The 15,779-nt window shown below is 50.0% G+C and overlaps 2 protein-coding genes across 4 annotated transcripts; both read left to right on the forward strand.

Annotated features, from left to right (window-relative positions):
- The first annotated feature begins 189 nt into the window (after positions 1–189).
- On the forward strand, positions 190–10,490 carry LOC114799871 (leucine zipper putative tumor suppressor 3-like). The gene is made up of 6 exons (XM_028996779.1): positions 190–403; positions 2,695–3,254; positions 4,414–4,998; positions 7,137–7,457; positions 8,191–8,421; positions 8,565–10,490. Exons 2-6 carry the CDS (start codon positions 2,796–2,798, stop codon positions 9,321–9,323), a joined length of 2,355 nt encoding a protein of 784 aa, XP_028852612.1. The 5' UTR covers positions 190–403; positions 2,695–2,795; the 3' UTR covers positions 9,324–10,490.
- A 131-nt stretch (positions 10,491–10,621) lies between these two features.
- ubox5 (U-box domain containing 5) lies at positions 10,622–15,333 on the forward strand. 3 transcript variants are annotated; one of them, XM_028996782.1, is made up of 5 exons: positions 10,627–10,800; positions 11,152–11,217; positions 11,331–12,510; positions 13,559–13,681; positions 13,783–15,333. In XM_028996782.1, exons 2-5 carry the CDS (start codon positions 11,164–11,166, stop codon positions 13,983–13,985), a joined length of 1,560 nt encoding a protein of 519 aa, XP_028852615.1. In that variant the 5' UTR covers positions 10,627–10,800; positions 11,152–11,163; the 3' UTR covers positions 13,986–15,333. The 3 variants fall into 3 exon arrangements, with proteins under 3 accessions (XP_028852614.1, XP_028852613.1, XP_028852615.1); XM_028996781.1 differs by having other exon boundaries at positions 10,622–10,800; positions 13,562–15,333; XM_028996780.1 differs by having other exon boundaries at positions 10,623–10,800; positions 13,559–15,333.
- Positions 15,334–15,779: the final 446 nt, after the last annotated feature.

Below are 15,779 nucleotides of genomic sequence, written 5' to 3' on the forward strand. Positions count from 1 at the left end.
ATTTTAATTAACATGAGATGTCAAGTTATTTGTGTACAAATAAGAATAAACATTGGGGTCAATTCCTATAAAATGCAACAAAACTAAGTCGTCGAACACGACCGTCCGTTCTGCGGTCCTCTGCGCATGCGCAGACGTTGCGCTGCTCTAGGGGGGGCGTTGCCTGCTTGTGACAGAGGGGCGGGGCGGAGGTGGGTGTGTACGCGCTCCGTCCGACGCTGCCGTCCTCCGACCGCCGCCGCGGAGGTGCGAACCGCCCGGGTCCGCTGTCGCCCCGCAACCCCCCCGCCGGCGCGGAGAAGAGTGGGCAGGAGCCGCGGAGCGGGCGACCCGTCGCACACAGGACGCGCCAGGATGCGGATGCGGCTGCGATGGCGACGTTTTCGCGCCAGACCGAGATACAGTGAGTGGTGATGGAGAGGAAGGAGAGGAGGGAGGGATGGTCGGGGTTGTGGGAGGTGGTCTCATCCGACCCACTGGAAGTGAAGCGGAGGGATGCAGGGGCGGATGAGGGGGTGCAGTCCCGCTCAGGTTATATAATGGCCCTGACAGCCAGCCAGCCAGCCAGGGTGGGGGACCAGCCAGACGCGCTAGAACCGTCCGCCTTTTGTCTTCTGGGCTTTTTACAGAACGCGCTTGACTGGCATGGATGGGGCCGCCGCTGATGGCTTTCCATGGCAACCAAATATGTAGGCTGTGGAGGGGGGTGGGGGGCGTGTGCAGGAAACATTAAGGGTCTCCGCATTTTAAGGATGATGAACACGCAGGCAGGTTCTAACAGGGAATGGCGACGGTGGCCCACCGTAAGCCTGCCTGGGTTGGCATGGCAACCCAGAAGTGTCATAATTATGAGCTCGGAGCATGAATGTTCAAACAAAGTTGTCCTCACCGGTGGGAAACTGGCATTGCCAGGATTTGGGGTAAAAACTGGGCGGTAAGGTGATAGTTTTTTTTCTAAATACCATCGTGCCGAACGCTGGCGTTTGACTGACCAGTTCCAGGTCCGTCAACAACAGAAAATGTTATTTGATGGATGGATATAATAGCTGAACTGTATTCATTCACATTAATTTTTGTTTAAAATAAATCCACCTGATTTGCAGGAGCCTGGTTAACAGAAAAGGGACGGGATTGTGATGCCCAGCACAGCACACGGTGACACAACGAAACATGTCCTCTGTATTTAGTGGGCAGCCATGACAGGCGTCCGGGGAGCAGTGTGTGGGGACGGTGCTTTTCTCAGTGGCACCTCGGCACTCTTCTGATTACAGGGCCGGTTCCTTAACCACTAGGCCACCACTGCCATGGGTCCCTGGACATTTTATAAGAAGGGAAGCAGGCTCTTATGACGAGCAGCTGAAGCCAGAATCCCTTTAAGGGTCTCTTCACATGGGACACGGTCCAAAACAATGACGGTGTTCACATCGTGAGTTCCTTTGAAAGAGGACACCGGGGATGAAAATCATGTGATCTATCTATGGCAAGGCTAGAAGGCAAAGGTTAAATGAATCCTGGGCCTTGGTTTACTTCGAAAGGGTCTTAGATTGTTTGTTGCTGTTACCATATTGGTTTATGAACTGGCGGAGCGAAGGATAATTATTTCTTTAATTACAAGGTGGTTGTAACTTGGCTAATGCACCGCTCCAGTCCCTCTTTTTTTACATTCACGGCATTTTTATGAGACGCCCTTATCCAGGAGTAGGGCCAGTGGTGGCCTAGCGGTGAAGGAAGCGGCCCCGTAATCAGAAGGTTGCCGGATCAAATCTCGACACGCCAAGGTGCCACTGAGGTGCCACTGAGCAAAGCACTGTCCCCACACACTGCGCCCCGGGCGTCTGTCATGGCTGCCCACTGCTCACTAAGGCTGATGGGTTCAATGCAGAGGACAAATTTCACTGTGTGCACCGTGTGCTGTGCTCCTGTGTATCACAAGCGACAATCACTTCACTTTAGTACTAAGCGGGATTTGGACCTGGGTCTTCTGGTTCATATGCGAGTGTGTTACCCCACTAGGCTACTATCACCCGCCTCACGTAGAACCTCCATGTTTATTTTAGAAATAGCCTCTGGGGGAACCAATAGCATTGGTTCTGTGAAGGAAATATCTCGTGGTGTTGGCTGGAATGTTAAAAATGCCATTTAAAATGCATTTGGGTTAAAGAAGGTTCTCTGAGCAAATGGCCTTTTCTCTGAGCTCAGCGGGGGGTCTGGTGATGACCGTGTGGTGGCAATAAGGATGTGTAGAGCTATACTGTCTCATTATAAACTTGTCTAAACTAACCCATGGTCATGGTCTGGTTGTAGTAGCCTAGTGGTTAACACATTCGCCTATGAACCAGAAGACTCAGGATCAAATCCCGCTTACTACCATTGTGTCCCTGAGCAAGACACTTAACTCTGAGTGTCTCCAGGGGGGGACTGTGCCTGTAACTACTGATTGTAAGTCTCTCTGGATAAGGGTGTCTGGTAAATGCTGTAAATGTTGTCTAAGTGTATTAAGTGTGTGTGTGTTGTGCCACCTGCTTCACTGAAATCATCTCAGCTGTCCTCACAGCTGAAAAAAGACGCCTTCTTGCACCCTTGTTAGAAATCTTGTGACAGTAGAACAGTCTGAATTAATGATGTCTGAAAAAAAATAATACAATTTAAAATAAAAAATGAAATGTAGATTTTTTTATTTTTTTATTTTTTCAGTGTGCGTGTCTGTTGGCTCCGCTCACAACTCACATGGCTGGAAGGTCATGCTCCTGTCGGGTGCGGAGTGATCGCCGTGGTGACGACCCCACCGTGGCATCATGGGCAGTGTGGGCAGTGGCGTGGCGGGTGAGCAGGAATTCGCCATGAAGAGCGTGGGCACCCGGACTACTCTGCCTCGTTCGGCCCCCCACCCCCTCTCCCGCCGCAGCGTGAGTGCCGAGCGCGTCCTGGCTCCGCCCCCTCCACCCTCCGAGGGCACGGTGTCCAGCGACGACCGTGGGAGCGGCACCACCCCTGACCGGCCGCCGCCCACCAGCATCGAGTCCAGCTCCGTGACCAACACCGAGCGCAGCGACCAACGCGAGGCCCTGTACAGCAACACTGTCCGCAGGGACTACCAGAGGGTGGCGCTGACGCTCGAGGTCACGGGCAATGGCGCCAATGAGAAGGGCACCAGTGCCAGAGAGGCACCGTGCCGAGATCCCACTTCGGCCACCGTCGGCCACAGATCCGAAAAGCAAGCCAAGATACTGCCTACGTCCAGCAAGATGGAGCAGGTAGAGCATATCTAAACCAGCCAATCAAATTGCTGCTCTTAATTAGGAAGTTCATTAACCTGTAGCGTATCTCTTTGGGTCAATATATATACAGTAAAGGCCAAAGGTTTGGACACACCTTCCCATTCAATGTGTTTTCTTTATTTTCATGACCATTTACATTGGTAGATTCTCACTGAAGGCATCAAAACTATGAATGAACACATGTGGAGTTATGTACTTAACAAAAAAAGGTGAAATAACTGAAAACATGTTTTATATTCTAGTTTCTTTGCTCTGATTACTGCTTTGCACACTCTTGGCATTCTCTCGATGAGCTTCAAGAGGTCGTCACCTAAAATGGTTCTCCAACAGTCTTGAAGGAGTTCCCAGAGGTGTTTAGCACTTGTTGGTCCAGCTCACCCCAAACCATCTGGACTGGGTTCAGGTCCGGTGACTGTGGAGGCCAGGTCTCCACTTTTTGTTAAGTACATAACTCAACATGCGTTCATACATAGTTTTTAACAGAATATTGTTTTTCATATGGTAACAGATAAAGTTCCGTAATCAATTAAAAGTGGAGGTCAGGGTCTCAACAGGTTAAATTCGCAGCAGCAAGGTTTGGCCCCCATTGAACATCCAGAACATCCCACAGATGCTCAAGCGGCTTGAGATCTCAAGAAAGCCAAGCCTATACAACCGTTCCTGATCCACGCCATCTAAATGGAAATTTGGTTCGACAGAGCCATCTTCATCCGCTGCTTTATTCTCCAATTCTGGTGCCCTGGTGAATAGGAGCTTCTATCAAGACCAGCATTAAGCAGTTCTTCTTGGACCACAACATCAAGAAGTTCCGAAGAAGACTGTTCGCCTGCTGCTTAATTAGCATTTCTTCTCTCAGTTTTATTTAATCATGTGACAGATGGGAGTCTTGGATTTTGGTTTGCCTGTGTCTGTGTCCAGTGAGTTGCTCTCTAAATTGCTCCAGTGGGAGCCCTCTCGGAGGCCACGCCCAGTCCAGATCATTAAGTATAAAACCAACAACCAATGGGACAAAGGAGCCCATGTTTAATCAGCCAATCAATAAAATAATGTGAATTGCCAGTCGTAACAGGTCTGTTGTTGATAAGATTTGGCGTAGATGTTCTTTAAAATAAACGAATGTCTGTTATCCCTGCAGAAGAGCTCAGCGCTGGTCCGTCCCTCAGCCTTTAAACCAGTGGTGCCGAAGAGTTTCCATTCAATGCAGAACCTGCTGGGCCAGGCTGGAGGAGGCGGTGCAGGCACCGGAGGACGGTCCGGAGGCGGAGCCGCGGGAGGAATCGATCCCTCCAATGTCCCGCAGCCTCTTCGAGACCAGGACAGCCCTCCAGGCAGTGGCGGTGGGGCCGCGGCGGGAGGGGCAGGGCAGGGAGGGATGTCGGACTCGGGCAGGAACTCTCTGACCAGCCTGCCCACGTACGCCGGCTCGGGGTCGGTCTACGGGCCGCCATCGGTCCTGGGGCCACTCAGCGCCTCCACCAGTCACATCAACCGCCTGGGCACCACCGCCAATGTTGGCGCCACCGCCGGGGACAAGCTGGACAGGCCGGCGTATCAGAACGGCCTGAGTGCCACAGACAGTGGCCGCTCCTCTGGGAAGAGCTCCTTGTCCTATCAGAGGCTTTTCCACATGGTGGACATGTCCGCCACCATACGCCCCTCCCCCTCCTCGGATGACATCATCCAAGACTTGGAGGATAGACTTTGGGAGAAAGAGCAAGAGGTGTGTGAAGGGTTGTCAGAGGATCCGGGCAGTGTTGCCAGATAACAGTTTGGGCTGGTTTGAGATTTGAAATTTGAAAGAAGTCGACAAAATTCCCCACATCCTGTCCATTACAAACCAAAACATTGAATAATGATCATAGGACAGGAAAAAAAGGGACAGGCAACATAACATCTCGCCATCTGGTGGTCCTTTTTGGTCGTTGTGTTGCTGTGGCTGCGCGGAAGCCTCACATCTTGAGTAAGAAGGTTGCGAGTTAGAATCTCAGACTTTTACATTTACATTTACAGCATTTATCAGACGCCCTTATCCAGAGCTACTTACAATCAGTAGTTACAGGGACGGTCCCCCCCTGGAGACACTCAGGGTTAAGTGTCTTTCTCAGGGACACTTGAACCTGGGTCTTCTGGTTCATAGACGAGTGTGTTACCCACTAGGCCACCACCACCCTATACTTTTTGTATGCAGAGTTTGCATGTGTTGCTGCTGGTTTCCCATGATTGGCCGTCAGCGTCTAAAGTCTAAAGCTACAACCAATGCCAGAAAGGGTCGGGGACCTCCAGCTCTCTCTGTACAAGATGAAAACCGTGCAAAGTCAACTTTATTGTCATCTCACTGTATATAAGTACATAGAGAGACAAAACTGTGAAGCTTTGGGGATTCACAGGGTGCAAAAAGACATTAAACACAAAAAAACATGACAAAAGAAACTTGTGCACTGACCCATAATAATGAATAGTGAAGTGATTGTCATTGTGATACACTGCAGCACAGCACATGGTGCTCAACGAAATGTGTCCTCTGCTTTTAACCATCACCTTTGGTGAGCAGTGGGCAGCCATGACTGGCGGAACCTCGATCAAGGGGTCCCTAGTGGAACGTTGGCAGTTCGGGATTGCAGGTCGAGACAAACTAGACAAATCAGGCAGACAAGGAGCACCAATATGATCATATATTTACGGCGTTTATCAGACGCCCTTATCCAGAGCGACAGAGACAGTCCCCCTGGAGACACTCAGGCTTAAGTGTCCTACTCAGGGACACTGTGAAGCATGAACATCCACGTCCTGTCTACACTGGGTGCATCCACCAAACAAAAAGTCCAAACACACCAGGTGTAGTGAATGAAAAAAAAGGTGCAGGATCATTTGCAGTGCAGGAAGTGGTGAAAAATTCTAACAAAAAAAAACCCACTCGAAGGCTCTCGGTCTCCTGCGCTGTCCCCCCAAATACACCCCACAATCATAGCCTAATTAATGAGCTCAAGATGGCAGGGGGGGACGCAGGCGGTCATAATCAAGTCAAATCTAGATCTCTATGTATCAATATAGCCCCGTACATGTTCACCATTTTCCCACGACAGCAACGGGGGATGTGCAGTCAGTATAAGTGATTATGGTCTTATTGTTCATGGGTGAGTGTTTTACCCACCAGACTACTACCACCCCTTATATCAGTGAAGGGATATATTATGTATATACGGTACAGGCCAAAAGTTTGGACACACCTTCTCATTCAATGTGTTTTCTTTATTTTTATGACCATTTATGAATGAACTATGAATGAACACATGTGGAGTTATGTACTTAACAAAAAGTGGAGACCTGACCTCCACAGTCACCGGACCTGAACCCAATCCAGATGGTTTGGGGTGAGCTGGACCAACAAGTGCTAAACACCTCTGGGAACTCCTTCAAGACTGTTGGAGAAGCATTTCAGGTGACGACCTCTTGAAGCTCATCGAGAGAATGCCAAGAGTGTGCAAAGCAGTAATCAGAGCAAAGAAATTAGAATATAAAACATGTTTTCTGTTATTTCACCTTTTTTTGTTAAGTACATAACTCCACATGTGTTCATTCATAGTTTTGATGCCTTCAGTGAGAATCTACCAACGTAAATGGTCATGGAAATAAAGAAAACACATTGATTGAAAAAGTGTGTCCAAACTGTTGGCCTGTACTGTATAGTGTATGCAATATATGATATAACATGATTTGATAATATACTGTCTACGTGTGCTGATCAGTTTCTTCTGTTGTTCTGGTGACCCGATGGACCAGTCTGCTATCGGCCATGTAATACGAACCCATTCAAAGGCATAAAAGTTGTGTTTCTGATTGGTTTTCACCTCTGGTCAGGTGCTGCACATGCGGCGCAGTCTGGATCAGAGCGAGGCTGCGATCGTGCAGGTGTTCGAGGAGAAGCAGCGGGTGTGGGAGCGCGAGATGGAGGACCTGCGGCAGAACTACGCCTGCCGGCTCCAGCAGGTGACGCGGCGCGCCCAGCGCTCCGAGCAGGCGCTGCAGGGCCACATCTCCCGCCTGCAGCAGGACAAGGCCCGCCTCCAGGACGAGATGGCCGCCCTGCTGGCGCAGCGGGAGGAGCTGGAGCGGAAGTGCCTGGACTACAGGAAGGAGCAGGCTGACATTCTGCCCCGCCTGGAGGAGACCAAGTGGGAGGTGAGCTGCTGCCCCCTCGACTTCATGCCAGGTTCATACCGAGAGTAACATTTCTTCTGGTTGTAAAACTGCGGAGATTAGTATAAAAACTCTCTCCGCACGCAAGCACTGTCTTAAAAGCCACTTCAACCTGATGATACCTGGCAGAAAGAGGCGTGGCACAATAGAGGTTGAACAGTTTCTAATTTATTAACACCAGTAGTTTACTGTTGCAGTTACATGTAACTACTGTGTGTAAAAAAGAGAGATCAGCTGATCTCTGAGGAAAAATAGGTAAATAGAAAAGGCCCAGAAACTGATGGGAAGATTATCCCTCAATGTCTGATGGAAAAAACGATAAAAGAGTGAAGTGATTGTCGCAGCAGCACAGCATACGGTGCACACAGTGAAATTTGTCCTCTGCATTTTACCCATCACCCTGAGTGAGCAGTGGGCAGCCATGACAGGCGCCTCAGTGGGATTCGAACCGGCAACCTTCTGATTACGGGTAATCTGATAACCGCTAGGCCACCACTGCCACAGGATTATCTGCCTTGTGTCTACGAGACAGGAAGTTGCCGCAGACCAATCAGAATTAGTTGTTTCCGTCCTGTCACGCCCTTGTCGTCTCCTGTCTGAGGCTGGGTGGGGGATCCCCGACAAATGGCTGCCTGACAAAGATATGGAGAACGGAGGTGATGAACGTCCATGCAAAACAAATCTTTAGAAAAATGTCCCGTCTTCCATGGCGTAGGTGTGTCAGAAGGTAGGCGAGATCTCCCTCCTGAAACAGCAGCTGAGGGAGAGCCAGGCGGAGGTGACGCAGCGCGCCGGCGAGATGGTGGCCCTGCGGTCCCAGCTGAAGGAGCTCACGGCCCAGCTGAAACAGCAGGAGGAGGCCATGCTGGCCCTGAAGGAGTCCTACAGCGCCAAGAGCCTGGAGCTCAAGCGGTGTGAGGGAGAGCTGCAGAGGACGCTGGTCGAGGTGCGTAGATACCTTCCAAATGCGTTTTATCCAGAGCGGATTAACGTCAGTGTCTCCCCCCAGGAGACACTCGCTCAGGGACACGATGGTAGTAAGCGGGGTTTGAACCTGTGAGGCTCGCGATCTGTCTTCGTCTCCTGTAGGTGTCCATGCTGAGGGACAAGCTGGTGGTGTTTGAGGCAGAGGTGCTGGGTCTGCGCCGGGCCCTTGGGCAGATGAGCAGCGCCAACAACCGCAACGCGTCCACTGGGGTGTCGGTGGGCGTCTCGACGGGCGTGTCCGTGGGCGTGTCCACGTGTGTGTCCGTGGGCGTGTCCACAGGCTCCTCCAGCCACTGGGCGAGTCTGCCCTGCCCCCGCAGCCCCTCAGACCCCACCATCGGCGCCCTCTCCTCGCTCCCGCCCCTCCCCATGGCCCAGGTGCCGTGCTCGGCATCGGCCGACGCCTTCCTCAGCCTGCAGAGCGACGAGGCCAAGGTGCAGCGGCAGGAGGCGGGCGAGCTCCGGCGCCAGGTGGAGCGTCTGCAGGGGGAACTCCGGCTGGAGCGGCAGCAGCGCGAGCGGCAGGCGCTGACCTTCTCCCAGGAGCGCCACACCTGGCACGACGAGAAGGAGCGCGTGCTGAAGTACCAGGCGCAGCTGCAGCTCAGCTACGTGGAGACGCTGCAGCGCAACCAGGTGCTGGAGGAGAGGGTGGGCCACCTGGGGCCCAAGGCGGGGTCCTCCTCGCCGAGCCCGCCCTCCGGCGCCACCACTGCCACCGCGCTGCTGCACTCGCCCCTCACCCTGTCCCAGCCCCCTCCCATCCCCGAGGAGCTCAAGCCGCCCCCGTCGCTGCACCACCTCGTCCCGCCATGGCCGGTGGCCACGCGGCTGGAGCGGATCGAGTCGACGGAGATCTAGACGGCGGCTCGGCGAAATCAATCCTCGCCACTCCGACCAGATTGGCTCCAGCTGTCACGGACGCTCTTCATTTATTTATTTTGAATACGGGGTTTCCGGCGATGGAGGGAGACTTTTCTCATGTATAAGATGCAGTAAGGTCCACCGTTTAGGGTGGAACTCAAACACAATTTTGATACACATTCAGAAAAGTTTTTTTTTTTTTTTTTTTTTTCGTCCAATTTGAAAAGAATATGCACAAGAAAGGATAAAAATGAATTTTTTTGTAATGTGCTTTAGAGCATTGTGTTTTGGGGATGCAGTGAGGACGTTGAGAAGGGCCTTTAAGAAGAGTTTAGAGCAAACGTGGTTCATCAAGGCAAGTTTACTTGAGTGTTTTTTTTTTTTTTTTTGCTTTAGCTTTGTTTCAGGGATATGGAGAATGTGATTCTCGCTAACTTTAAATGGCTGCAGGAACCCAAAATGAACACAAAGGATGGTCCCAATAGCAGATCGAATTACTTGAAAAAAAAAAAGTGTCTGCCTGATATTTTAAAAATGTCAAAAACCTGGACTTTTCCCCAATCATTGTGAATTTAAATGTGTTTATTTATCTGGTTGTTGATTTATTTATGGGTTTATTTATTTATTTATTTATTTATTTATTTGGGGGACTTTCGTTAAATGGCAGGAGATCTCCTTGCTTTCCCCTTGGAAATGCAGGCTGTGGATGATTATTTAATTGTTAATTGTGTGAACATAATGGTTCCAGTATACCGAGATGTGTGTGAGTATGAATATTTTGGAATTATTATCATCATTGTTGATATCAATATTGGTGAGTGAAGCAGACATTCCAGCTTTATCTTGTTTTATCTTTTTTTAATCATAGCTCTCTCTATATATATATATATATATATATATATATATACACACACACACACACACACACACACACACACACACATTAATACTTACATGTACATAATTTTTCATCTGCCAGGTGGCAGCAATGTGAAACCAAGTCTGTTCCTTTTGGTGTTGTTATAAATGTGATTATGGTTATTGTTTTAGGGAGCAAATGGCAACAGTGTCTTTTAAAAGAAATGCATTGTTATTGTTTTTATTGTTTGCATTTATGTTGCTGTTAATCTATAGTTAATAAACATAATCAAGCAAAAAATCAAATTGTTCAATAAAGACTCACAAAAAAATGTGAGTCGTGGATTTTTTGCGATTTTGTGCAGAGACAAGTCTGGAGCACCAACAATCCTGTGATAAATCTTAACCGACCACCTTCACTTCGACTAAGCAGGCTGGTGAAGTTGGGCAAATATTTGCAGTTTGCAGAAGTGGACGCGAGGTGGCGCCGGCGCGCTGCGGGTTCCTACGATCGCTGGAACACAGACGAAGAAGGAGCCGCGCTCCGTCTACCGCTGCGACTATGAATTGTGCGACGTTAGCGACACTTCAAGCCCTACAAGATTACTTTGAATGAGTGAGTTTGTATATTTGTCATATATTATATTGCTAATTTTTTATGGCATGCCAGCGACGGGATAGGGAACGATTAAAGAGATGTTAGCATCCGAAATGCTTGAACTAAATACTTAGCTAGCATGCTAATCGCGCAAGTTGCCAGGTTTGAGATATTCGTATCAAGTAGTAGCTTCGTTTGCATCAGGGGGTGATTTTCAGTATGTACTTATTTCCGGCTAATTTGAGCTCAACTGAACGAGTACATGTGTTCATAAAGCCTATACACTTCAGCCCAGTGTATTCGCTTTTCGGAACTGAAATCATTAGTCGTATCTGGCAACTCGTTTCCGAATGTGCTTTGTGCTTTCAGGAATCTGTTGCCATGGTGGTGAATCTCTGTTTGCCTCACTTTCAGACATCTGTCACTTGCAATAAGGTACAGAGTATGCGCAGCTTCTGCCAGCATGTGTTTCAGTATGTGGAGTACATACGGTTCTGTTTTTAATTTTGTCCTCCTCCCTCTCTCCCTTCTTCCCTTGTGCCACTAAGCTGTGCGCTGATGGCTTTGACGTGTCCAACCTGGTGTCACGTGACCCCGGGCTCCGGAAGCGAGGATTCAGGCTGGAGTACTTCCTTCGGCCACCCGTCCACGTCACACTGGGCTTCTGGTGCCAGGTGGAGGTGTGTGGGGTGGACGTCGAGCTGTGGCCTTGCGGGCGGGACCAAGGCCAGGCCTCACGGAGGGTGGAGGTCCACACGAGTTCCGCCCCCTTACCTCAGCAGTGCCATGAGGGGAGGCCAGACGGCCCTGGGGATTTCATATTGGTGGGGCGCTGCGATATGAAGAGTGAAATCCGCGCCTGTTTCCGCCAACTGCGCTTCAGGCCACGTCCCCCTTTCCCCGAGGCACCTCCAGATCCACAGGATGGAGTTCAAGTGTCAGAACTGAGCAGCCGCGGTCTGTCGCTTGGCTGCATTAGGCAGCTCCGCGTTAGTATACCATACGCGGGGGTGTCCTCTGCTGTCGGATTCAAGACCCTGGCAGTGTGGGGCGTCCCGTCATGCTCCTGCCCTGTGGAAATTTTGGAGGAGTTTAAAAGGACTCACTACAGCAGCCTGGCACCCACAAGGCCTCCTGAATCTGCAGGAGGGCGGTCCTCAGGTTCAAACGGTAGTCCGGCCCGCTCAGACGTGTCCTTCCCCGAAGAATTTCTGGACCCTTTGACCCAGGAGCTAATGGTTCTGCCCATGATTCTGCCCAGCGGGGCGGTGGTGGACCACAGCACCCTGGAGGAGTACCAGCGGCAAGAGGCCACCTGGGGTCGACTGCCAAATGACCCCTTCACCGGCGTGCCCTTCACCGCGGACTCCAAACCGCTGCCCAACCCCCTCCTCAAGAGTCGCATCGACAGCCTGATCCTGAAGACGGGGCGCGCCGGGACCTCCGTAAGCAGCGGCGATGCGTTCAGGAAGCCGCTGCCCTCCCGCCTCCTCATCCCAGTCAGGTCCGGTGCATCCGTCCCAGCCACGCCTCAAAGGGACCGGGTCGTACCCGAGGGACACGAGTGCTCATCTGAGCGCGGCGGTCTGGGATGGACGGAGACTCGCTCTTTAAAGAGAAAATCCGGGGTTCATTTGGACAGGCTGCACGGTGGCGAAGAAGAAGCTCCTCCTACCCAGGCGCAGTGCAGTAAAAAGGTCTGCGGTGGAAATGTCGGCCCGCCGTCAGGTCAGAAGACTTCTGCTTTTTCCTGCGTAGGGTGGATGGATTTCAACATTTTAGGTGAAAGTGAGGTGATTGTCCAGGAAGCAGTGTGTGGGGACGGCTCCTTGATCAAGGGGACCTCAGTAGCACCTTGGTGGTTCGGGATTCGAACCTGTAACCTGTTGTAGTAGAGTGTTTGTGTCCTAGTGGGTCAGACACTCGCCCATGAACCAGAAGACCACAAAGTCACAGGTTCAAACCCCACTTACTACCATCATGTTCCTGAGCAGGACACTTGACCTCGAGTGTCCCTGTCACTACTGATTGAACTGCCCTCCACTTTCCAAGTGCGCATAATCACACATGACAAGACATAACCAGTCAGTGAGATGAAATTAACTTTTCTTAACATTTAAAAAAATATTTATTGTGTCAGGTCATAGGTCAGACCCACAAATCGCAGCTGAATTCATTGTGTTCAATTATATAAGATAACATTTATTTTGTATATAGCCCAAAATCACATACAGTACGTCTCAATGGGCTGTGACAGGCCCTACGGTTGACCCCCCACACTTGACACTACTGCACACAAGGAAAAACTCTGATTGAGAAATGGCTATTACAATCCCAGAGGACTGAAGGCCAATATCGCAGCTTTATTAGTGCTTGTGGTTTCGCCGTTGAATGATCTTTATCGTCTTATCGTCTTTTTTTTTTTTTCTTTTTTAAATTAGGTTAATTATTAGGTTAATTAGGATTTTTTCCATTTTTTTGTGTAAGTCTACACATCTTAAAGTTCTTCATTTGTAGTGATGTTCAGCTGTGGTTTGGCCTTGTTCTTCCAGACCTCTCCCGGTTGGCTGAATGCAGAGTTCTATCGGCAGATCTGGCATTCGGAGCAGAAATGTTGTTGTATAATGTACTTGCCGATGTTTCTTGTACAGTGTTAGGGTATAAAGTCATGGTTCTTTCTGTAAGAGACTTGGCTTCTCATTCTCGTCCGCTGTCGGATTGAAGAAAACCCGATCTGTGGTTTGGTGAAAAGCCTTCTTGACGTTTCTCGTTGCAGCAGCAGCCGCCGCGTCCCGCCAAAGTTCCCACGAGCAGCGTCTGTCGACCAGCCTGGACGAAGCCCTGAGCTGCGCCCTGCAGGGCCGACCGCGCTACACCAACCCCATCCACACACACACAGGTTGGAATGGGAGAGGACAAAAACGCATGCCGGATGAGATACTACCGATTATCGGTATTATTTCCCGATATGCGACTGGTCTCTGTCTGGTTCTCTTTCAGGAGAGAGTCGATGTGGACAGTGCGCCGTCTCCCTCACTGCATATCCCACAAGCCCCCCTGCCTACGCCCTGCCCTGCGGGCACCTCCTCTGCCGCCCGTGCCTGTACCGCGAAGGCCCGGCCGGCGCCCGAGCTCCACAGGTCACCTGTCCCACCTGCGGCGCCGCCGCCCCTCGCAGTGGCGTCACGCGGGTGCACCAGTGACACCAGCTGTCGAGACGTTCCTCGGCTACTCGCTGCTGTTATTGTTGTGATCGTTGTGACTACCTGTTCGCTGAAGCGATTTTTGTAATAAATTATAAGGAATTTCTGGACTTGCGTGCACGTCCCACATTTTGTTTTGCCTGAAGGGCGAAATCCATTCGGTGGGAGCGTCCCGTGTGAACGACTGCCCTGAATAATTTTAAATTCCTTGTTAATGAAACCCTATTGTCAAGCCAATAATACTGTTACATAATAGTATTAAAAGGCCCGGAACCTGCCTGCAAGCCCAGACTGGCGTTGGTCGGAAGACGGGACTTGTTTACCAGCGTGTGGCGTCTCCTCCGTTCCCCGCAGAGATGCTGCTTTGGGCTTGGCACCTCTTATTGCGCCTCTGCGTGGTCACTGCTTTCCAGTCCTGGTCCCCTTTAACGCACTCGCCTATGAACCAGAAGACTCAGGATCAAATCCCGCTTACTACCATTGTGTCCCTGAGCAAGACACTTAACCCTAAGGTGCTCCAGGGGGGGACTGTCCCTGTAACTACTGATTGTAAGTCGCTCTGGTATAAGGGTGTCTGATAAATGCTATAAATGTAAATGGACTATGTCCCTAGTTCCACTGTGTCACAGTCCCCTCACTCCAAGTGGCCTCGGGGGTCTGGAGCAAGGGCCGACCTGCAGAACCAAGGTCTGGACAGCTGGATCTCTCCAGGCTTCCCGCGGAGCACCTTTATCCAAGGTGACTTACAGCCGGCATTTACGGTGGGGATGGGGCCTTCGGGGTTCAAGCGTACCCCCAAACTCGCACACAAGTACACACGAGTTTGTACACTGAGTTTGTTCAAGCAGGCCCCAGCAGCAGAGGGTGCGACGTGAACGAAACCGTTCGCTCTTTGTCCCGAACATGTTTTTTTGTTTTTTTTTAACTAATCTCTGCTGGCTCCTGTGCCGAAGATTTTACCCTTCAACCCGTTTTTGAACTGCCCCCCGTAATTACGCCTGTCACTGTTCTCGTCAGTCATCGCTCTGATTTAACGTCTGGCTTGCGGGCGGAGTATTGTGTGCCAGTCCCACAACTTCATCCGTTCATCTGTATCCAGTCAATCAGGTTTCGGTGATCATCACACATTTCATACGGTTACTACACAACGCTGCACGGTTTATTGGTTATTTGTGAAGCAGATTACGGCTTTTAATTGTCAAAATGTTGAAAACACTATTTCTATCTAGTTTGCTTCTTTGGTTCTCATTTTAGACACTAGGTACTTGTAGTATATTGACTGGGTTTAAGTAGAATTACATTACTTTAAAAAAAAAAAAGAGAGACAAAGATACAATTCATTCAGTCATGGATAATTCTGACTAAAATGCTCAGACTTTTAATTGACTGAAACTAAAATGATTATGGACATGGTTAAGATTATAAAAAAAAAAGCTAGAGGCAAAAACTAGACTAAAACTAAAAACTAAAGGTTCCTTATTATGAAAATTTCACTTTGTGAGATTATTTAACATTATTACTAGTTCCCGTAGCTCAGGGGTGGGCAAACTTTTAAGGTCAGGGGCCACATTGTCAGACGGGCCAGGCCGGGCCAGCACCAGATGCATACATATCAGACATAAACATACAAAAAGGCGTTCCGGTGTTAATATTTACATGTTTGACTTTTAGTGGGAAGGCTTGCTAGACTAAGAAGGACAAGGAAGTGAGTGGGTCGGATGTAAATAGTTGAATGTTGCATGTTGAGATGTGTGTTATATAGGGGTTGAACACAGTTTAGTGTAGGTGGGCATT

Source organism: Denticeps clupeoides, chromosome 11, assembly GCF_900700375.1.
Source record: "Denticeps clupeoides chromosome 11, fDenClu1.1, whole genome shotgun sequence".
In the NCBI taxonomy this organism is placed as follows: domain Eukaryota; kingdom Metazoa; phylum Chordata; class Actinopteri; order Clupeiformes; family Denticipitidae; genus Denticeps; species Denticeps clupeoides.